The 23,765-nt window shown below is 37.1% G+C and overlaps 1 protein-coding gene and 1 long non-coding RNA gene across 3 annotated transcripts in view; both read right to left on the reverse strand.

The window, feature by feature from the left end:
- SPRED1 (sprouty related EVH1 domain containing 1) overlaps positions 1 to 23,765 on the reverse strand; it is a 63,685-nt gene that overhangs the window by 26,994 nt on the left and 12,926 nt on the right. For both annotated transcript variants that reach the window (XM_075503033.1, XM_075503032.1), the window contains exon 2: positions 1,216 to 1,390. In XM_075503033.1, coding sequence (XP_075359148.1) covers positions 1,216 to 1,390 — 175 coding nt within the window. The remainder of the gene's footprint in view (positions 1 to 1,215; positions 1,391 to 23,765) is intronic.
- On the reverse strand, positions 18,395 to 21,715 carry LOC142409748 (uncharacterized). Its single transcript, XR_012775760.1, has 3 exons — positions 21,652 to 21,715; positions 19,662 to 19,728; positions 18,395 to 18,468 (listed from the first exon to the last, which is right to left on the reverse strand). It is a non-coding gene; the product is annotated as an uncharacterized LOC142409748 (long non-coding RNA).

The following is a 23,765-nucleotide window of genomic DNA, read 5'->3' on the forward strand; positions in this document are numbered from 1 at the left end:
AGTATTAAGAATTAAGAGAAAATTGTCAAGTATCTCTAAATGCAATTAAGCTCCTCAAAAACAGCCTCAATAAGGCTAAAATAAGTTCTAAAGGGAACTACTGCAAAGTGAGGAAGGAACTGCAGGTGCACATAGCTGTGCGGGAACACAGGGTACTCTGCTAATAGCACTACGCCTCGCTGAAACAACTGAGTCAGCAGAATTTCTATTTATATGCTCTCTTCCTACAACAGTCACAGTCAAGGCAGAAAACTCAGCAGTCCTGCCTCAAGGGAGAAACTGGTATGCTTGAGAAAGAATCAGCAGGACGGTATAAGAAGCAATTCTACCTTGTAAGCTTACACAGGAGCCATAAATTATTGGCAGAAAAGAGTAAGTTCTTAATAAAAGTCATTAAGGTGGAGGTTTTGTGCTTTCTCCACTTCTCTTTGTTTCCACAGTAAGACACCCCCCCTTCAGAAACCTATTTGGCACACAAGTAACCAAGCAAGCCTTAGTAAGCCAATTTGTCTTCCATAGGTCTGCATGTAGAAATGGCTGAGATCCTACACCAGTTTTCCTTTTGTGAGGCTGACTTTCATGATGCTATTTAAGACAAGTTTATTACGGGTATTTTATTTAATGTAGCTGATAAATGAATACTGTCTATGCATTCAACAAACCAGATCAATCCTTGGACCTGTCAGCTTCATGCTTTCTTCCAATACAAAAGTTGTTTTCATGTAAAATGGCTACTTTTTATTGTAGCCAAATTCCACAACCAACTGAATCATTACTGAGGAATTCCTTCAGATTTTGTGTTTTTAACAAGTTATCTCATTTTCCAACACTCTTATTAAGCACAGCATCATTGGTGTTAACAAGGTTATTTAGGTTAACAAGAAGGTTTACAAGAAGATTTAACTTTAATCCTCCATTGGAAAAAAACTGAATAGCAAAATGTTTCTCCAAATGGATGGAAATCTGCAATGAAAAAAATATGTTTTAAAGTTTCTAAAAGATCAACGTGCTTAATTCCAGAAATGCATGGTATTACACCTTAAACAAATAACTGGCTGTTTAGGCATATAATCATTGATACGGATAAAAGCTCAGCAACAGCATTAGACTGAGACTATAGATTTACTTTCTAATCTACAAGCAACAATAAGCAAACATCTATTCTCAGGTCCTATGTAGTTTTAATAGGAACATTAAACGGATGTAAATTGTTACCGTTTTATCCCTGAGTCGTTCTCCATGGATAAGAAAATCAGCACAGCTATTCTCTTCCTGGGGAATGACTTTGAAGACTGTGACACAGCTTAGTCCACCCCCTCCAAGTGGTAACCATCCACCACTTGAGTCATCCCGGGTCATCACCACAGCTCGCACTCGTGCATAACTATTACTGGAAGAGATACAAAAGAAGAAATTAGTTTTCCATAAATGCAAACCAGCTAAGTCTAGTTAAAAACCAAAACAATAAACCCACAACCAAGATCACGATAATTAATGTTGTGGAGGTTCAGTCCTTCCATAACAGTCACCTAGAAGAAACCAGTCTAAGAAGACCCTCTGTACATTTATGCCTTCATTAGGACTTCTTGAAGCTTACATACAATTCCTTGTAAAGAAACTTAATCAGACAATATAGTTCCTCAGAGTCAAAACTGATATTCTTCTCAAAACTTCACAGTCAGTGATCTAGCTAGAGAGGGCCAGGGGTGGGAAGAGAGTAAGAATCAACTCCCGATTTATTTTAGACTAATCACGAAGCCAGTCAGCCACCATGAAATTGCACAGAAAAGAGAACAAGAAAGCAGAAAGAGGTCAGGCCTTCTGCCACTGAAATCTAAACAAGAACAGGCTTCTAGCCAGAAACCCCGCTTCCCTTCGTCCCTCCCTCCCTCCTCCCCACGCACATAACCCGCCCTTTGCAAGGGTAGGTCAGGACACACACGCTGTGGGGTTTGACAACAGAACCAGTTACGGCTACTTAAAACCTAATATTTGCAGTGTCTACTAGCTGGTTCTCTCCTGTATTCGCAGTGTCTGGAAAATTACTTGCATTTTACAATTTAACAGCTTTTTCCATCATTTAGCATTTTTACAAAATAAACAAATGGTTATGACTTCATTACTTAAAAGCCAAATTCCTTTTTCAGAGTCTAGGAAAAACAGGTTTTGGTGATCTTGCCTCTCTCAGCTTTTATTTATTTCTTTTACATTAAATGACACATTTTAGTTTTGGTTATGAATTTGCTGCTACATCAGATCAAAACCCCCATGGTTTACCAAGGATGTTATTAGATCCTACATTCAAAGTATGGTTTACTTCATGAATGTTACAGTCCATGAATGAACATTCCACCACTTTAAAAGGAATATGCTTCATGCTACCTTTTGCAACATATTTCTGATTGAGAGTTTAAATACTTACGCCAGTTAGCATTACTGATGTCAAATTTAAGGACTGAACAGGAAATATTAGAAGAGGACAAAGCTGTTCCTTCTGTACAAAATTATTTGTAATATAACCATTCACCAAACTGTTGTATTTTAAAATGATCACTGCTTTTTTTTTTTTTTCCCTCAAATGTCCCAAAATAACTGAAGGTAGGCTTTTTGCGTAATTAATATATTATGTTCTCACACACACATATGATTCACAGATATGATTCACTTATATATATATACACATATATATATAAAAGAATTTTGCTGCAAGCATCTAAAGCTTAAATACATAACGGTTTGCAAAATGGGAAATAAAACAAGACTATCCAATTTTAGCTTATAGGCAAGTGAATTTGTTTATAGAGACTTTGTTTGCCCCCTCCAAGCAAAAAACCAGCCGCCTCCTCCCCCTAAACCTCATAGTTAAAATGACAGTTCAGTCAATGTTTCTCACCATTTCTGTACCAACATCTTTTAGTAACTCCTCCCACACAGCAGACAAATATAATAAAGAAAAATCCAATCCTTCATTGTATGTATCTATCAATTCTAGTATCTGCAAATAAAAATGGATATATCTTGATGCTTAATAATATTACTGAAAGTTGAATCATTCATTGGTCTCTATTTCACTCCATGGTATTTCACTAAGAGTTATTTCACTCAGAGATAAGTTCAGATTGTAGCTGTACACTTCAGACACAGGTAGTCTTTTGTCTCATTTCTCTCAGGTGAAGAGCCTCTTCTGACAGAACCTGAGGACACTGGGACTTTCCTCTGAAACAGTAAGAAATAGGATGCACCAATTGGTTAAACCTAAACACTCTCTCTGCGAATCCATTCAAGCGAACCACAAAGTTATTAATTCTATAAATTTCATTGTAAATCTGAATACTAGAGCTTTCTTTTGTATACTAACAGACTGCAGCAAGAGTTCAGTTAAGCATCATTAGGTATATCACAGAACTTCACTTAGGCTACATCAGAAAATTTGAACTATAATAGATTAATTTTATTTTTTTTTTTAATGAAAGTTTACGCTCCACATCCATTTTCTCTTCAAGAATTGCTAAGGAGAAGCAAAGATGGAAGATACAGATCATACCTCAATGGCTTAGCTACTTCCATTTGCAAGAAGTTTTCTGTCAGTGTTGGGTTTTTTCCCCCTTCCCTACACTGAGATGCCTAGTCTGGTCTAGTTAACAATCTTGTGTTTTGCTTCCATATTTTCTAAACTGTTTTAAACAACATTTATCTTTTCAAATATTTTAGAAACTACTGTAAAATCCACTGCATTAGTGCAAGAGCCAAAATAAAATTCCCTAACAGGTAATATTTAATGAATAACCTCTTAAATTAAAACAAAACAGTTTTTCCAGACAACCACCCTGTAAATTAACTAGACAAAGTCATTACTGTACTTGCAACAATGCCAAAGACTAGGAAGAGACTGCTTAGTTTTATATTTTTGTTGTTGGTTGTTTTTTCATATTATTTTTTATATTTTAAAGGAACTCACAATTGGTAATGATAGCTATTTTTAGTAACAATACAAGCTGGTTTGCAATTAGCCACAAAGCAGCAGCAGGACTTAGAGTGATTTCCATTTCCAGAATCCTCTGCAAACAAAACAGCATCTGCCTGTCATGCTACTGGTGCTACCGAAACCACCCAGATGCCATGTACCTCTAAGTGTTATAGCCCCATCTACTCTTGGGAATTTCGGAACAAATTGCTAAACTGCCGGTGTAGCTCAGCTGTGGGGAAAAAGGGCAGACAAGGCTCCAGTGTTTTCCAGCACCACCCTTACAGCCTAACATTTTTACCTACTCTTGCATGTTTAGCAGCTCTATCAGGAATAACTAAACGAAAGAAAACCAAACAAACAGGGCAATCAGTTGAGCATTGCTCTTACGAAACCTTTTACTAGAGCTACCACAAGGCATGTGAAATGTAGCATGAAGAGCAGCATTGTAACAGCAGGCCCAAACCTATTGTATCACATCCAACCTTTTCTGAGACCCCCTGATTTTGGTTGTGGCCACTGGAAACTCCTGAGGCAGAGCAAGGTTTACAGGAAAAGCCAAATGGGATTCTGTCCATGGGAAAATGCTGCTTCCCAAGAGTCAGTGCTGAGCACCAGTGAAGACTGGGGACAACCACACTGGAATCCAAGATAAATTCCTAACAACTATGGAAACAGATCTTCTCTCTAACAGCTGAGGTCCTCAGGTAAGGAGATAAGAGTACGGTATTCTTATGTGATTACAGCGAGTTAATAAATTGTGATGAAGCGGGGGGGGGGGGGGAGAATAAAAAGGTTAGCTACAGTGTTATTTTCCCCTAGTAGTTAAGAGCTACTGAAGAGTACAGCACGTGTCTGAATGGTATACCCTATTAAACTTCAAATGAAATCATTTTAAGATAGCATAGCATATTGTGTAAAGTTTCATTCTAAAAATATTAGCAAATGAAGATGATTCAAAAGATGTACCAAAATCAAAACCTGGAGTGGGGTGAACTAAGAAGTCTGAGAAAGCATTTAGGGGGCAGAAACAAAGGGCTACAAACCATAAGTGGACAGGAAAGATGCAAGACTTACAGTCCTTGCCTGCCATCAACTTTGTTTTAAGAGCATCAAGCATTAAAATCTGACCACAGGTTTTAAAGGCTCTCTCCCCCCTCCAAAAGCTGTGTGTTTATATCATTGTAATGCTCTTGGGCCCAAACTGACTTATGACCTGGATGATCAAACTGTTGTTCAAGCCCAGGAAGCACTCCACTGACCTCGACAGGCTGGGACCTTCAGCTCAGCAATTAATGAACAATCATGCTTTTGGTGGCTGGAGGGAGGAACACAATTGTAGTTTCATCACTATGGGGTTTTTTGTAAAAAATAAATTATTTTGGTAATTTGGGGTATTTCTTATGTGTAATATCAAGCCAATTAAAGATACCAAGCGTTATTACAACATTTGTCCTTTCTTCCATTAGCAATCCAAAAGAGAATGAAGGTTAAGAATTTTCTGCCAAAATACTTTTCCCAGAGAAAAAGGGGAAGAGATGTTGAAGGAGGAAAAAAAAAAGGCAGCTATCTTGTTGCATTACATTTATTTTAACCCAGTTTCAACAGTATGAAAATCTTCCCTCTCCTAGATTCATACTAAACATTATCATTCTTTTATTTGTATTGCCTCTTACACATTTCTATTTTAAATTAGGACTGAAAAATAACAACAATGATCTCAAATGTTTGTTAAGACAACTGAACAGCAATTGCAAATTGTTTTTTAGTACTATAAAGTTACTACCATCACCATCAAGAAACCTGGATCTTCAAGTGGAATTATAAACTGAACTATATGAGAAGCTGACCCTCTTAGCTTCAATAAAAATACATAGCATTATGGTTTCTTTCAAAGCTGGAAAGTGAATTTGCAGAAACAGACCTTGGGTTTCACATGGACACCAAGTTGAACATAAGCCAGCAATGTGCCTTTGAGACAAGAAGGCCAATGGTGTCCTCACCTGCATTAGGAGAAGCATTGCCAGCAGGTCGAGGGAAGTGATCCTTCCCCTCTACTCAACACTGGTGAGGGCACACCTGGAGTGCTGTGTCCAGTGCCAGGCTCCCCACTACAAGAGAGATATGGAGCTACTGGAGGGAGTCCAGCAAAGGCCACTAAGATGGTTATGGGACTGGAGCATCTGTCATGAAGGAAGACTGAGAGAGCTGGGGCTGTTTAGCTTAGAGAAGAGAAGACTCGGGGGTATCTTATCAACACATATAAATACCTGAAGGGAGAGTGCAAAGAGGATGGAGCCAGGCTCTTTTCAGTGGTGCCCAGTGACGGAACCAGAGGCAATGGGCACAAACTGAAACACAGGATGTTCCATTTGCACATTGGGAACCACTTTTTCACTGTGAGTGTGCCTGAGCACTGGCACAGGTTGCCCAGAGAAGTTGTGGAGTCTCCCTCCTTGGAGATATTCAAAAGCCACCTGGACATAGTCCTGGGTAACCTGCTTTAGGTGGCCCTCCTTGAGCAGGGCGGGTAGACAAGATGACCTCTGGAGGTCCCTTACAACTTCAATTATTCTGTGATTATTTTATTAAATATCATATTTCAAAGCACCGCAATTTCAATAAAATACAACTTTATAGATATAAGTAATATGGGTTAATTTATGAAAATTCATGGTACTTTGAAGTAAGAGTTGTCACTGTGCACAACTGTTATTTAAACACTTCTGACAAGGCTAAAGAAAAAAAAAAAAAGGCATTCTGAAAAATCGTGACACACTCTGCTATGAAATTACACTATCTCTGCTGGCATGCAAGCAACAGCTCCAGGCTGATCGCCGAATGTGAACTGGTCATGGATCAAGGCTCTTTACCTTTGACTGGCACTTTACACACGTACTTTAACCCCTCCAACTTCTGCTGCAATATACTTATGTGTTTGTTGCCTCACCCAAAGAGCATACATGAACCATACTTGGCTTTTTATGGTTATTATCCAAACAGCTTAGCAGAACATTTTATGATTCCGAGCTAGAGAAGCACTCATGAGTACGTGCATGCCCAGAGTACCAAAAGATAATACCAGACCACTGAGCTGAAGTCTATTTCACTTGCAGATAACATTTGTTGAGTATTGACTCAATTTAGAAAAAAATCATTAATTTCACTAGTATCACATGAACATATAGGTACACTGCTGATGCTATAAAGCCCTTTGTTACTAAAGGTTTAGAGAATGACTGCCACTGGCACAAAACATTAATGACTTATCTACAACAGAAGGAGATGCAAATATAGCACGAGTACTAAAAAGACATAATTTACATCAAGAAAACATATGGCAGCACATCCTATTAATTTTTATGAAAAGGAAACTGCTGTATATATATTTTTTGCCATAATAACAACTACAATATGAGGCTCTGTCTGACATCACTGTTACCTTTCTCCTCTCGCAATTATACCAGCAAATCAGAACATACATCAAACTATATGCTGGTAGAAGGCAAAACTTTGCAGATTTTCTACTTTGAGAGAAAGGTAAAAGGTATTCTTCACAGTAAAGACAGGAGGTACAGCAACCACACGTGGCTACTATGCCTAGGAAATTTATTTTTGTGAGGAGCTTAGCAAGAAAAGACATGGGTTTCCAGGAGGAACTATAGACAAATGCTGTTACATTTAGGATACTGGTACCCACACCAATTTACTGAAGAGCTTTGGACTTTTCCAAAAAACCTGACTGGGACATTCCTGCTCAAACAACAACAACAAAAAACCCAACCAACCAACCAAAATCTACTTACAGAAACCTGAACTACCAAAACTGAACCCATAATACAGTGGGAAACTGTATTACATAAGGAGGGTATAACTGGTATCCTGAAAGAGCCAAAAATACTTCATTACACAATTATTATTTAGCAGGAGGGGCTTGTAAAACAAGGTGTTTGACAGTGCACCTACAATTCAAAAGGGAAAATGAGACACAAATGAACAAGTGTCCAGAATGGGAAACGGTCAAAACAGTATATTGCTGTTACAAAGTATTCTCTTGGAAACATCAAGAAAAGAAAAATTAAAAAATAGCAGCACTAGAACCATATTCCTGTTTGAATACAGCCAACTTAAGATTTGTGCCCGTTTAAAGTAACCGATGCTGCAAGGAAGAATGGCTACTGCCACAAGAACTTTTGCAAAGCACAAGAGCACAAGAAGACCGGAGAAGCTGTTAAAAAGATTTGAAAACCATGAAAATTACATACAAAGTAGATATTTTGACATTTCCGTGAATAACATTTTAGCCCTGCTCCCCAGCACCTCCTCTTGTTTAGTAATGGTAGCTCGTTTCTATTACTTCTGTATGTCATCCACGAGGATTGGTTAAATGAAGTAATATTTTAGCAGATTAAAGGAGATCACGACACATACTTGGGTTCCACCTCTTTTAAAGAACCTGCCTTCTGGAGGCCTAAGTTTTCATAATAGTAGGGATTCTGTAACACCATCTGGTCAAGGCATATTACTTAGAAAATTGCATCTGATATCGAATACACAAGCAAATAAAAAACCCAAACTTATTTTTCTTTCTACCCTTCCACACAGAAGTTAAAAAGAACCAAAGTAACATTCAAAGATGGGTCCACAGGTTTTGGACACATGTAACTGAACTAAAAGAACAGTATATAGTATGTAGTTCCCCTTGGTAAGAGCTGGTGAGGTGAGCTGGACATGGAAGATGCTTTTTAATGACTTCCACAGCTATGGGCTTAACAACAGAGGACTGCTGGTACCAGGGACTCCTGGATTAAATTCCATCCAATTTTAGGCAGATGGGATAACAGAATCTGAGTGGTCAGGTCCTGCTACTCGTATACCCCCCAAGTTTAATGGGCTTCCTCTAGAAAACCCTAAATTTGCCTCATTTTTACAAGCTGACAGCCATGAACTCCAGACATAGCCACTCTTCATCCCAGCCCAGCTCCTCCTCTCTATATATTCTCATAGTTTTTTCTTCCTCCTTACCCCAGAATTTCTGAAGATCCAGAGGAATCTCTTCACTCCATTTATAGCACAGAACTGTCTGCACCTCTTCGAGTTTTGTGAAATCAGTACTTGTTTCTTATCAACTAGTAATCAAGCTATTGGGTACTGACGCCACGTATTAATTGTTACTTGCTTACCATGGAAACATGTAGATAAAGATGAAAAAGCCCACAAATAAAACAAGAGGAAGAGTTCATTTTTTAGATAAGAAAAGCTACCATTTCTTTCCAACCTTGCAAAAACAGAGGAACATCTAAAGAAATGACGGAAGACAAGCTTTTCATTTTCTCCGGCACTTCAGCAAACTTAGGACAAGCACAAGTTTCTAGCCTAAGGCAGATTCCACTGAAACTAAGACAACTTGACACTTCCAGTAAATGTCATCAGACAACATCCATCCAGTCTAGAAGGAAATTTTTTATTTTTGTTTTGTTTTAAATGAAGCTTACAGATTCAGTTGTGCCTTTTATTTTCCTTGGAATAGCAATGATTACTACAGTTTACGATACATAATTTAAGGAAAGTTTTTCAGGTAATAGTTATTCTATCTGAACAAATCAGAATTCTCTCTTCTCTCAGGGCCATTTTCCTCCAGTCTTACATACTCACAAAGTCCCTGAGCTTCACTCAAGTATGCAAGTACAATTAGATCACCCTCATAGTCAAAGCTATTAGTCATCTAGCCATCAAGATTAAGGATGGCAGGACTCTGGAGACCCTGTTAACAGGAGATGTGAATGCATTAATCAACATGTCATTTTGTAATACAGTTCTTGACCACTAAAATAAGATGAAGGTAACTAATACATTGAAAGAAGACCATAGTAAGATTCCTTAGGAACAATTTTAGCTGCTCTAAGAAGGTATGACAGGCTGTACTGAATATGTTATTTTCAAACAAGCACCTGTGTACTTTTTATTCCACTGCTCCTTGCATTTAAGAATAGTGCTCCACAAGTGTCCAAAAAGCTATTACTCTCCTCCTAACAAACCTAAGAACTTATTTAACAAAGATAAAGGATAAACCAAGTAGACCCTGCTATACTATCTCTAACACACCAGAAAACACTGTCTCAGATTTTATGTTTACTATGTCTGAATTTCTTTCAGCTTGTTCTGGACTATACACTCTTTGGGACAGGGACTGTCTGTAATGAGCATAATTCAATAAAGACCTGAGTGCATGTTGGTATACAGAGCTTAGCTGGTGAGCTGCTACATACTCAATCTTTTGGCAATACATTTATGGAAGAAAAACACATCAGTCCCACTGAGTTTACTCACCTCAAGCAACACTTGGTATTAGGTAGGCAACCATGAAATTTAAATTTTAATCTTGTCACATTAAAACAAATTTATAAAAGGTCCAGATCATTCCTGGCATGCATTTCCCACTCAGCCTGCACAGAAAAGGAACAGAACCTGAAACCAAATAAAGTATATCCGCACTTATAAAAATACTCTTCCTTTAACTGCCTGGCTGAGCTGTGAGATTGCTAATGAATGTTGTATAAGAAATAGTGTTTTAAAACTATGTGAATTAAAACTGCAGGATCATTTGTTGATATTGTTAAATCTAAAGCTTGCCTCAACATTTACATTGACATGGCTTTTCAAGGACTTTAACCTGCCCATATGAAAGTGATCTTGCAAAGTAAATTATATTCTAGGAAAATCCCTAATGCTAAATTGCTCTTTTTAACATGATAAGAAAATAACAAACATCCAAAAGGATGTTTCAAACACACACAAATGGACAAATCCTAAATGTCCACACTAAGAAAACAGAAAGACTACAAGCCAAACTGCAAAATGCTTAACAAATAGCACCAAAATCAAAGTAAAAAAGAAAATCTGAATGAGCCTCAAGGAAGACAGCTTGTGAACTTAGAGATCTCTTTTAAAGGTCTATGTTCAGTGACTGAAAGGAAGCTACCATTCCCTTGCTACGCAGCACCACACTTTGTGATTTGAATCAGTCTTTTTGTAGTTTTAACAAAACATTAACAAGATTATACAAAATGTTTTAATGGTAGGCCCTCCATATCTGCAATACGTCAGCATGAACAATGTGACTTATATAGCCAATATATAACTGTATGATCTATGTTTGATAATCTCAGTAATAATTAGCATCCTAGCCAGCAGTCTCAAGCATAGAAATAAGTGATTCACAAGTCCTAAGGTCAGAGAACATAGCAATGTTAATAGTGCATCAAAAAAGTGTAACTAAGCTATGTGTAACTACATTGCCCACTCCAACTACTGCTAATACTTGTCACAAGTCTCTACAAAAAGCTGTGTGTAATGAATACATGGGTCATGCATGAACATAACATAGAGCAAAACAGCCCACTGAAAGGCCTCTCAGTTCAAAAGGAAGATTAAGTTGTATTATTTGCTGCTGTTCCAGATGAAAAGTTTAGAAACTTTTAACCAACTGCACAGAAAGAGAATAAAAAGTATACATGCATTCTCCCTCCCAAATATGTAACAAAACAAAATAAGAATGCATTTGCATTTCATAACTGATAGCTAGTCGTGAGAACTCCTACAATAATCACTGAATCTCTCAGTCTACTCAGCAACTGAAAAGGGATCCACCAGCTACATTTTCCTTGTTTTGGCAACGACAGAGTCCTAAACAAAGGGTTACAACACTGAGATCATGGGATGATTTAGTGTTATGATTACATCTCGTTGCTTCCTCTTTGGACTTTTCAAAACCATTAATACCATTAGAAGTTATGGGTCTGGGGTGGGACTTCACCCTAAGGAGGAAGTTCTGAAAAGGGTGCTGGAGATAGCCAAGTCAAACCACACAAAATATATGATTACAGAATCAGAGAATCACAGAATCATATAGGTTGGAAAAGGCCTTTAAGATTGAGTCCAACCATAAACCTAACACTACCAAGACAGAGTATTAGAGTAGTACCTGCAGTAGTATTAGAGTATCAAGAAAGCAAGTGCAACATGACACAATGGAAGCTCAAAACAGTTTTTAGACAGCAGAATCCAAGTAAGGAGTAAAAGAAAGGTCTTTCTGCTCCAGTCAATCTATGAGACAAAAATGTCATGTAGGAACAACTAGGCAGAAGTTTTTTGGTGCAGCTCTGACAGCTATGTTGCACAGTTTTACTAGACAAAACAGATTGCTATCTACCCTAAAAATGTTTTAAGTGGCTATTTGCCACTTCTATTACACAAAATATGGTATAATAAAATAGTTTATAAAATATAGTATAAAGCACAAAATTGAAAAATCTTACTAAGTCAATAAGATATACATTACGCCATTCCACAAATGCGTTCTTGTATTTAACAGCACTGAAAATTAATCCTGACTGCAAAATTTCAGAAGTACAAACAGAAAGTATCTCTGCTCAGAGAGACAGAAGACAACATTATATATTCAATAAATATAAGGAGAAATTAAACTGGTGGAATGATCAAATAGGTGTAGATGGCAAAGATTAAACTCAAGAAAGGAATCTAAATTTGGATGTTTCATTTGTACCCATGTGTTTTGTTATGGACTTTTGCTCTTATTCCAGCAACAGAAGGACCTTCTCTATTCATATCCCAAGCACAGGGTGTACTATTAAAAGAGTAAGAATTACAAATAATTTTCCCTTATTATAAATAACAATGAATTTTGAGTACTTTTATCTGCAATAAGACTGTCCAAGTAATCCCAATAAACCAGGAGAAGCCATTAGCTGCTTTACTAGCTAAAGAAAAGCAACCAGCATTTTTTTATGCATCCTGAAAAGTGAGGTCAAAAGACCAATAACGTATTACAAGTAACTTCTTTAGTGATGCTAACAAATATCTCTAATTTTTGAGCCAAAATTTTCACTATTTAGGAATTTAAGCCTCAAGTACTGGCTGTATCATAAAAGTTCATCTGACAGAATTCTGCAGACTTTGTTCACAACCCAACATTGGGAATGCTTTCATCACATACAAGCTTTATACACAGGATGTACAATAGTGTTTTTGAGGGCTCTACTCCTTGAATTTGGTTGTTCAAACATCGAAAAGTTATTGTGTTTGAAGGGAAGAAATAATATTCCCTCAGCATGCAGTAATTCCTAGACAGAATTCATTTGCCTGTAATTTTTATCCATTCCTCCCAGTGTTATTAAATACTTGTTAATTATTATTTTTAGAAACTTATTGACTAAAAGAAAAATCAAGAGAGAAGTGATTGTTGAGTCAAAGGATTCTAGAACCGTCACTCTGCAAATTTAACTACCTGATGACTAAAGTAGCTCACCCTTATTTTCTTCGCCCATGTGTTGACTGGGAAGTGTTGTGTGTCCGGTACTCAACACAACCATCTATTTGAGGCATTTTCACAAAAGACTGAGTAAAAAAAAAGATATTAACTATTCCACATAAAAAGCTGATGTTTAAAGAAAAACAGCTGACACAGTTGTTTCTTTAGGAAGCACAAAAGAGAAAAAGATTGCCCAAGAGTTATTTAAGGGGAAGAAAGGGGAGCTAAAAATGCCAGAACTCAAGTAACAAAAATGAAGTAATAGATGTTTCAAAAGTCAGTGACATGAAAAGATCAGAGGGGGAAGAATACAGCTTGCATAAATTCTTCCCTACCAAGTAAATAACATTAAAAAAAAAAAGGGGGAAAAGAAAAAAGTGGGGGAGGAGGGAGAGGAATAGGAGAGAGAGAGAGAGAGAGAGAGGAAACAGCATCTCCTTTTCCCAAGCAACAAGCAGACACATAAGGAAAAAACTGGGTACTCTTCTTCAATGCATGCAGCCCAAACATGAAGTATTTGGTTTTAACCATATGAGAGAAGCATAAACACAAAGCACAGAACAGTGATATGTTCAGCATGCAATTCTTATGCTATGGCTTTCTATAATACACTGATTTTTTTCTGCATTAAAAGGGAAACATGAAATTTTGTAGCTAAATCTAAACTAGTAAAAATTTGGTTAATTGGTTCCAATAAAAAAACCCACAGTAAAACACTGAAATTTTTAATTTTTAACTGTATTCGGATTAGGTTGTTTCCAGCAAATGCAAGCTATTGTATTACAATTTATATCATATTAATAGTTTTAAGTAACACAGGTGGAAAACTGCTAGGGATCATGAAGAGGAGGAAAGAAAAGTTCTAAGACGCATTTCAACAGTGAGTAAGCAGAGACATGAAAATGCACAGCAATCAGATTTCTTATCTTTCCTGTAACCACTTTCTGCAGCCTGATTTCAGGACATCCTTTAACAGAGACTGGTTAGAGAATACAAAACTACTGGCAGTTTACACTATCTTCTACTAACAAGTCCAACACAACTTTTATGCTTGCACTACCGTTATTGTTATAAGCACTTTAAAGTAATATGATTTGGCACTGCTGCCAGAAGCACTCTCCATCCTTCTCTTGCCCTGATCATTTATTCCTGCCATGCACTTTCCCCACCACTTCTGCAACTTTGCAGTGATCAACACTGGGAAGCCGATGTGAATCAAGAGTAATCCAGAAGAAAGGTTAACCTCAATCCAGAACAATTATCCAAACTTAATCAGTAAACAACTGATTTTGGTCACAAGGCTATCTTGTAACTGCTCAAAATGATTCTGTAGATATGACATTTCAACGCAAGTTCCCGAGCAGCGTCTGAACACGTGTACGAGTGTTTGCTTCACCATCAGCAACTGTTGCCAAACTCTCATTCACATAAGTTTGTATGGATCAGGAAAAGAACGGGTCAGTCACGTTACAGCCCAGTTGGAGCTTGACTGCTTCTCCATATTATATATGTATTTTGAGATTAAGCCACAACTAGCAATATGAGCACCTAGGATTTAAGTCACAAAGTCTGGCACATTTGATCTCTTTCTGCAGTATCAACCAAACTTAAGTCTTAAATTTTCCTTTCTTTTTTACCTTCATGCGTGTGGAATGATGAGCACCAAACGTAACAAAATTAGGAATAGTTTTCCTCCTCCCAAGAAATGTACATTTTCTTTCTCTAAATTCTTACTGCGAGAGGTTTTGGCCTCTCTATATTTAGTAAAGCCCAGTTTACATGCTAAAAAAACAAACTGGATTTCCTTTATGTAACGACTGAATACACAAAGCAAAAGCCCTCTTGATTCTAGAAGATGCAAGGGGATTAACTCTGGTAGCACAGAAAACAGATATTCTGAACAGTGCAAAAAGTTTATCCCACAATGTGGTGAAAACTGAGATGCAGAGAAACCACAATTTTCAAGAAATACAACTGAAAATACATCATAATATGAGAATCAATTATACGCATATGTAACTTGCATGTAGCTTTTCATTTCGATAACATTAATCCACGTAAAACATAGTATTTTCAACATGGAGATAAAAGAAATGAGCACGATCTTGCTGCAGATTAAAACATTCATACAACATATATGGCCAAACTTTTATACTCATAAAGCAATAATTTTACAATAAAGTAACACTAAAGATTGTAGTCCAACTGTATAAATTTAGAAGTCTGAATGCAAACTGTAATAAGATTCAGCAAGGGTTAAGAGTACTCAGTCCGGATCTTTTTATTGGAAAGAAGTTATAGCAACCTCTATTTGGAAGAAGTTTAATATATACCAAACAAATGTGATTTGTCTCAAGTGATTCACAGCTCATCTTCATTGATGCACAGTCACCAATATTCAAGGAAATATCACCCAAAAAAAGTTTTAAAATAGAAAAGTAGCCTTTAAGAACAACCTAGAAAAATTCATTTAACAGCTGAAGCTTTTCTGCTAGAAAACATTTATTAATTTTAAGGAATAACAAAAAAATCAATGAAGTGACTATACCATTAACTAACTACTTGTAATGGAGACTCTTTAAATTTTAATTGAGACTAGTCAATTTACTGGTACAACACATCTTCCAAACTGCAGTACTATTGGCATCATGAACCACTGTTGCTTGTTTCCACTTTTTTTTTTTTAGTTTGTGCTCCTACATTATTATGCCAAGCACATAAGGGAGAGGAAATACAAATTGCCCCTCTTCAAAAGAGGAAGGAAAAAAAAAAACCAAACACACATAAAAACCCTTCAAGTTTTGCAGCTATTCATCCTTTAATAAGGATCATTATTTACAGAAGGTTATTCAGTATTTGTTGAGAGTGCGAGGAAATACAAAATCCATGAATTTCAAGCTTTAAACACCAGGTTCCAGTACACTGGCACTCAGAAGAAAAACAGCTTCCAGATTACACTCATACAAGGATTTTGACACAGACAGACAATGCATCTCCATGAGACAAACTAAAGGGCGATGCTCCATTTAACAGTTATATGATAGGAGTACAGTACTATGCATAGCACATAAATGCTACATAGATCTCTCATCTTGTGAGCTCCTTATTAATTGCAAGGTTTTATTCATAGGAGATGTCTAAACAGTCACACAGTAGAGTTCTACCAGTGATTCAGCATCCGTAGGTCTGCAGCAAAAATTATTTGATTTTGTGGGATAATGGGAAGGTAACTAAACCTACTCTCCTAAGTCCAGCCTGAATCTCTACCCCTTTCTTCTCCTCCAGACTTGGGGTGCAATTCTGCTACTTCCTTTGTGTTAATTCAAACCAGTATGCAACTGTGAAGTGGGCTGGTCGTGCAACCGAAACAGAAAAACCATCATCCCAAAAAGATCGTTCTGACAGATCAGTGCCCCAAATCACCTGCAGTCATGTGCCCCTTAGATCTAAGGCCAAGGCTGTGTAGGTGAATGCAAACTATCCCTTTCAGTGGCAGCCCAAAACCATCATTAGAAATGCAGATTTACACAAGTATTGAAAGACTTATCTAAACTATTCATTTGGGGGGGAGCATTTGTATATGAATTCACCTTTAATCCAGAGGAAAGCCGTAACAGTTGTTCTCTAGTCCCTACACAAATTTTAATTCTAAACAGTTTGCTTTTTGTTTGTTTTGTTTACTGCTTTAACTCTGGTTTAAATCAGTCTGAAACTGATGACCAGTAATGTAGCTGTTTGTCCAACATAAAAATCCATTTGTTCCTCCTGTACAGTACGGGAACAAATAGACAAAATACCCCTTTGCTTTAAGAGACCCAGAAACCAAGAAAAATTTTCTGTTACATCTGACGTATTTCAATCACTGTAGATCTATTATACACACACTTCCACCATCAGGTGTGACTCTTAGGAAGGTCTCATTCAGTCAGCATACTGCTACAGTAGTGTTTTCCAGATATAGCCAATAGTGCTTACATTCACTTATACAAAAAGTTTGGAAAAAATAGAAATTAAAAACAAAAAAAATAATCAAGCCGTGATTACTGCACACAACTAGAGGCTGAGAGCACTACAGCCTTGTTTCAGATATGAAATAAATACTTTTATCATTTTAATTTGAACTTAGCCCTGTAAATCTATTTATGCATTTACTCTTGATCCTCATGTTCCAGCTTCCTAAGCAGCAGTTACACGGTTAAAACCCGATGCCTATTAGAATAAACTTCTGGTGGGAAGTGCTAAGAATTCACCCCGCTGCCTACCAATCTATCCAGAAATCTGTTCTCACTCCTACTTCCTCCTGTCTGTTCCTTTCTGAAACAGCAGTAGGGGGGTTGGGAGTTTGCCTTTCCTCTACTGGATCACAGTTGTGTACATGAACTATACCGGACCATATGGCAATCTCTTTCAATTCGTAAGAGGCAAAACAAGCTCCCTACCAACCCAATCCAAAGGGATCCAGGTAAGAGAGAAAGCCTACAGATACCAGTGCTCGCATCTCCATATTCACAGAGACCAGTTACTAAATTCTGCCAATACATTAAAGTAACAAGTAGAAACTATAGAAAATGTTGCTTCAAGGATAAGAGCAGCCCTGCCCATACTCACACAAGCATTTACAGGCGCTCCAGCTTCTCTCTCCACCATACACAAAACCAGCCAGCTGCCTACATGCAACTTTGAGTAGTCTGGAGAAAAACCAAAGACTCAGATGCATTATTCAGCACGCAGGAAGGCTTTGACATAAAGAAAATTACTGTATTGAAGGAAAAACAGTGCCTGTTTAATGAGCAGCGCATGCAGAGGATGAGCCTACTCACAGGAGAGTGAAACTGAAGAGGAGAAAGGTTGAAAGCTGAAAAGAAACCTCCGTAGCTGCCTGGAAGCTGCCAGGCAGAGGCAGGCCAACCAGAAACGTAGTGGAGATGGATTTTCCTTTCGTGAAGGGAAAACATTAAAGTTTTATTGAACACCAAAGTGCAAAAATCCAATAGGAAAACAACCCCCAGACACAGCACCTCAGGAGAAATTCCACTACTTGCTCTCAGTGAAGAGTGGGTAAGTTTCTCACAAGGGCCCAACCTTTGGATACATGAAGTTGTGTTTAGCTCTTCGGTAAAACAAGGATTGTCTGATCAAATACACTGGAATAAGATCGTGCTCATTTCCGTTTCTGGAAAGTTAAAACAGATTTTTACAGAGACTTTATTTTCAATCTTACAAAATAATAATTGCGTTTTACAACACCTTTTAGCCCAGCAACCAAGTTCTTGTGTAAAATAGTATAAAATTTTGTCTACATTTCCATACTAAGTTTTAGGGAACAGGACTTACATGAGCATGCAAGGAACTGACCTGACAGAAAATAGCCCCCTCAGCTAGAGCTGCATAATTTTTTAGTTTAATTCAACTAGTAGAGTCATTAAGTATGTAACAATTATATTTGTATAATAACACAGTAATCTAATTTTCTTATTTTAACTTTACTATTCACTACTATGTTCAGAAGTTCTTTACTACCACATGGATAGCTTCTTGAGAATAATAAGAAGCAACTATATCAGAGGGAGAAGGGAGTAAACCAAAAGCAGCATAAGGTGTTGCCCATTACCTGCCCTAAAGAAACACGAAAAACACCAGAGAGACACAACTGCCAACTAGCTGGAGATATATCCAGGATCTGCCTATATTAAAACATAACTACAATAAAAGTCAAAACTGGACTACTGTTTGCCATTGCATCATTTCTTCTTCAACTTTAATATTGTACACAATGTGGAGACAGACATGGGCCGTACAGGATAAGATTGAATAATATTCTGCCTTTAATTTATAGGTGTTAATACACGTGTAATCTGCAATCACAGATCCATGACATTTGATATACTAATACCAGAAATGTTACTGTAAAGAACCCTTCACTCCTCATGTTAAGGTTAAATATTCATCACTCTCAGTTTAAGAGATTTGAATATTTCTCTCTGACCACACTTCATTAAAAAAAAAAAAGGACATAAGCAATTAAAAAAAATAAGGAATGAGGTGGCCAAGAAATTTTAACAAAATCTCTAAGCACTAAACTAAGAGAAAGCCTGACCACATCTGTATTTGCCTTAGAGAGAAAAAGTCATCCTTTACTGAAACACTGCTCTGGACATGACTAAACATTGCCACTTCCAGAATAACAAAGAAAAACAATTTTCTTTTCATTGATATGCTATGAAAAGAAGGCACCTTTGTATTTTCTTGGTTCTGCTTTATGTCATAACTGCATGTAATGAAGATTAAACATCAAAAAACTTTAAGGGTTCCAATGTTACCGTGAAGAAGTTGAAGGGTTATAACTCTCCCTCACTCAAACCCTACAATGAACACTGCAAGAGGATGTCAAAGATGCCACTAGTCTATCACATTTTCAACCTTCAGAAGACAGCTGTAAAAAACACAAACAAAAAATCACAAAAAAAACAAACCAACCCACCTTTGAAAGAAACTTCAAAATCCATGTTTAACAGCAATGAGTTAAAATACTAAATAGTCTAAAAGTTAAAATACTAAATCTTAGAAGTCCTACAGGGTGATACAGATTTCAGAAAGCTCACAGAACCTCTTTAGGAACAAGGTTCTCTAATTCATGCCACAATAATTTAAGGTTCAGTTAGTGTCAAGCAGTATTATTTCTTAAGGGCTTTTCTCAGACAGATTATATGTCAAATAGATTTAACCCCAGAGAGGTAACATGATCTTATAATAGTTATGACTAAATTACAAGTTTTAAAGTAGACAGCCATCAAAGTAAGGAGAACAGGCAATCGTGGATTCAGGAAATGTACATTCCCCCATAGTCAGCTAATGGCAACTTTAATAGGATGTGATGGATTTTTCTCCACCAGGAGAAAATACTGCCTGCATTTCTGCTTCAACAACCCACGCCAGCTGACTAATGGAGTTATATTTTTGTCTCGTATGAGGACGGTTACTTGCCCATCCTCTAGCAGTTGCAAAATGAAACATTAACAGCAGCTGTGGGGTGAATAGAAAAGCTGCTCTATTTGGTAGCCAAGATCCAAAGTACAGGCCTTTCCCCTCGAACAGTGGAGCTCATTTTCTGTCACAGGGTGACAAAAAGACACAGCACAGAACAAGGCCACTTTTAGGGCTTAAAGTAGCTAACTGAAGATACTTTTAAGGAGTAATAAATCTTCACGGGGAGGAAACGTAAAGAATTCAACAGAAATTAAAAATAGGGTTCTTGGACAGATAAGAGCCCTTGGGAGCTTAGAAGAAGTTGTTGGAAAGAAATACTGGTGGATCAAAACAGGTTTCTTAAAACAACTCTTATCAAATACTATTAAACGTAAAAACGCTTTACCTTGGCATAATAACAATCCTAATCATAACAGACTAATCCCAAAGAAACACTTCTGCCACGCTACTGAGTAATCAGCATACGCCTGCAACTAGAAACATCTTTTTATGCAAGCACTTGGGCTTCAGTCCTGCAAAAATTTAAATATATCACTCTGAGTAGACCTACAGAACTCTGTGGAAGTCTGTAAAGTTTATCACACACATAAAAGCTAACACATATTTCTAAGTCTTGCAGGATAATTGCTTTTGGCAGAATATAAATAACATTGCTCTAATGTGTTTCAGCATCATGGTCTCCTGCCTTAAGAACCAGGCATTCTGGTGAAGCCTGTCATTCTTCATATAAAGAGTGGCAGCTGCATAGCCCACAGAGACATTTAAACTTCTCTTTGCATTTCTTTAAAGTTTCAGAATAGTGTTTGGGCATTCTTTAAAAGTAGCAAGAAAGCTAACAAGTGAAGCCGATAAAAATTGCCTAGAAATGCTTTCTTACTAGTGCCATGGATACCACTGGTAGGACTGGAAGCAATTCTTAGACAAACTATCTATAGCTTCCAACACTTCCAAACAGTACATCAATTAGACTGTGGAGTTTACTAGGTATTTTTCCAGAATGCAACACACTGAGTGACAGGGCAATAACTCAATATGAGAAGCAGTCTTAATAAAGGACTCTAATGTTCACTGTACTATAGTTCAATGAAAAAGCTTAAAAATCTGCTTCAAGAGCTTTCAAATAGCAAGACAGGCATCTGAAATAATTTTAGAAACTTAATGCCAGTAGTTTGCCTAATTGACTTTTAAATGCATACCTAAAACTAGGCCTTAGATTTCTCTCCTTGTCAGTCGTCTTTATCTTTTCAGCATTGTCTTACTGTCTCTATTGCCTTTAATTTTAACTTCTAGCAAGGATAAACTTGAGCAAAGAAAGGGAACTTTGGTAACTGTCAATGCCATTGAGAATTAAAAGAATGGTATATATCACCTCCCGCAGTGACTACTGCTTTTGCGAGCCTCAGCTGGAACAGCAGTCTGTCTTGGCAGAAGGCCCAGCTCTAATAAGGGGAAAGGAATTAATATATTTTGTAGACATAGGTAGCTCTTACAGCAGGTTTACTTTTGCCCTTACATCCTCCCCCCCCCAATTTTCATTCGATACCTTCATCTCTCTAATCCCACTTTGAAAAAACAAGACAGTTTCACTGATGATACATCATCAAGATCTTACAGCTGAGAAAGCGTTGCATCCAACAAGAACAGCCCTGGTGTAATTTACTTCTAAGAAATTGTCTACAAGAAATCCAACAACACTAACAGGGGAAAAAAGTAATTTTAAATACTCAGCAGCTCTCTCAGACCCGTATGATTTCACATTTACAGTTTGTATCGCCTTGGCCCAAATAACCAGTTAGAAATTCCTTGCATTCAATTGATTTCTATTACGCACATTTTGTTTTGTGTACAAAAATGACAAATAGACCTACAGGTAAATGGAACAGACAGATAAATTTTGAAGTATTTACCTAACTTTTAATCAAGAAATCCCTTGTTTGCACCTCAGATGTATCTAGTTTAAAGTAGCATCTTTAAAAAAAAAAAAAAAACCAGTTTCCAAGTATTAATGAGCCAGCCCCGACTGACTGGAGACTGAAGGAAGATGACACAGGCAATCCCCTCCCCACTTCATGAGGTCCTTGTTCAAGGCCAAAGCCCAAGAGCGCCAGCACCTCCCAATCCCCATTCTCCTTCTGCTAAAACACTACTTTAGCATCAGAAAACAAGCAGTTGACACTGACATGACCATAAATTCAATGCATTTCCTAACAAAACCAAATTGCTAAGTTTTTTCCCTAGAACATCATGTTTACCATGTTATCTCATCACCTTATTCACATGGTTCTTGTGAGACAAACCGTTTCAAGAAAAGAAATATCCACACATTACACAATGCTCTGAAATACTCCGTTTAGATACTAAGACTAATTTCAAGTTCTAACATGCAAACATGAACAGCCAACTATACCAAAAGATTAAAACAATAATCTGGCATAGCAATTTCAGTTCACTTCAACTTCTGAATGCCTGAAAACACAACACTTGTATTAAGAACAGTTAAACCATCCAAAACTAAATTGCTGCTAAAGTAAAATGAAGTCCTACCAAACAACCACATGGTAAAGTTTTCCACCAAAGAATCAAGAAACAAATAATGTATTTCAGCTCAAACTTCCTGAGGGGGGAACAAATGCATATGGAATTTAAGCAAGTATAGCAAGTGGAAAAGTCAGAGAAAGGATGTCAGCAAGAATTTTTGCCAGATCCTTTATGGCAATTCTTATGTTTTTATGTAAAGTATTAATATCTTAAGGTAATAGCAGCATTAACATCTTAAGATAATATAGTACTAAATCATTGTTAATTTGTGATGTTCTTGGAACATTTTGTGCAGATATTAATTGCATCTCTGAAGATCTTCAATATCTGTTACCAAGTTTCTTGAACATTTTGCAAAGGGAGATTTCCAGTCTCCCAGAAGTGAGAAACTGTAGCTGACCTCTTTGTAGTTTTCAAGTAGTTCTGAACCATCATCTGCCTTGTCACAAAAACTTCTCCAAACCATTTCAAACCACAGATCTACTTTACCATTAAAAAGCAAACAAGTGAGCAGTTAAGTTCAGTGAATTTTCAATAAATCTACTCCCACTCTCCCTCATTAACTGATCTCAACTGTAAATTTGCTTTAGATGTTTCAAGAGGTGGCTATTAACTACATAGAGACAAAGTTATTTTGTGTGTCAAAATTACAGCACCAGTGCTATTTATTTAGTGAAACTGGATTTGTCAGTGTTGGTAAAATGCAGGGCATCAATGGAATTCTTTTTATTTCTATTTTAAATGGCTTGTGTACTTATGCAACTTTAGCTTATTCTGAAACACTTCACAGGCTGACAGAAAGGATCTGAAAAAAAAACCAAAAAAAAAACCAAACCCAAACCCATTGTGAAGAGTTAAGTATTTCAAATTATGTAAATAGTCTATAAAAAAACATTAAAACAAACCCACTCATAGCACATATCAGTTATACCACTACAAAACTTC

This window comes from Mycteria americana, chromosome 5 (genome assembly GCF_035582795.1).
Source record: "Mycteria americana isolate JAX WOST 10 ecotype Jacksonville Zoo and Gardens chromosome 5, USCA_MyAme_1.0, whole genome shotgun sequence".
Classification (NCBI taxonomy): domain Eukaryota; kingdom Metazoa; phylum Chordata; class Aves; order Ciconiiformes; family Ciconiidae; genus Mycteria; species Mycteria americana.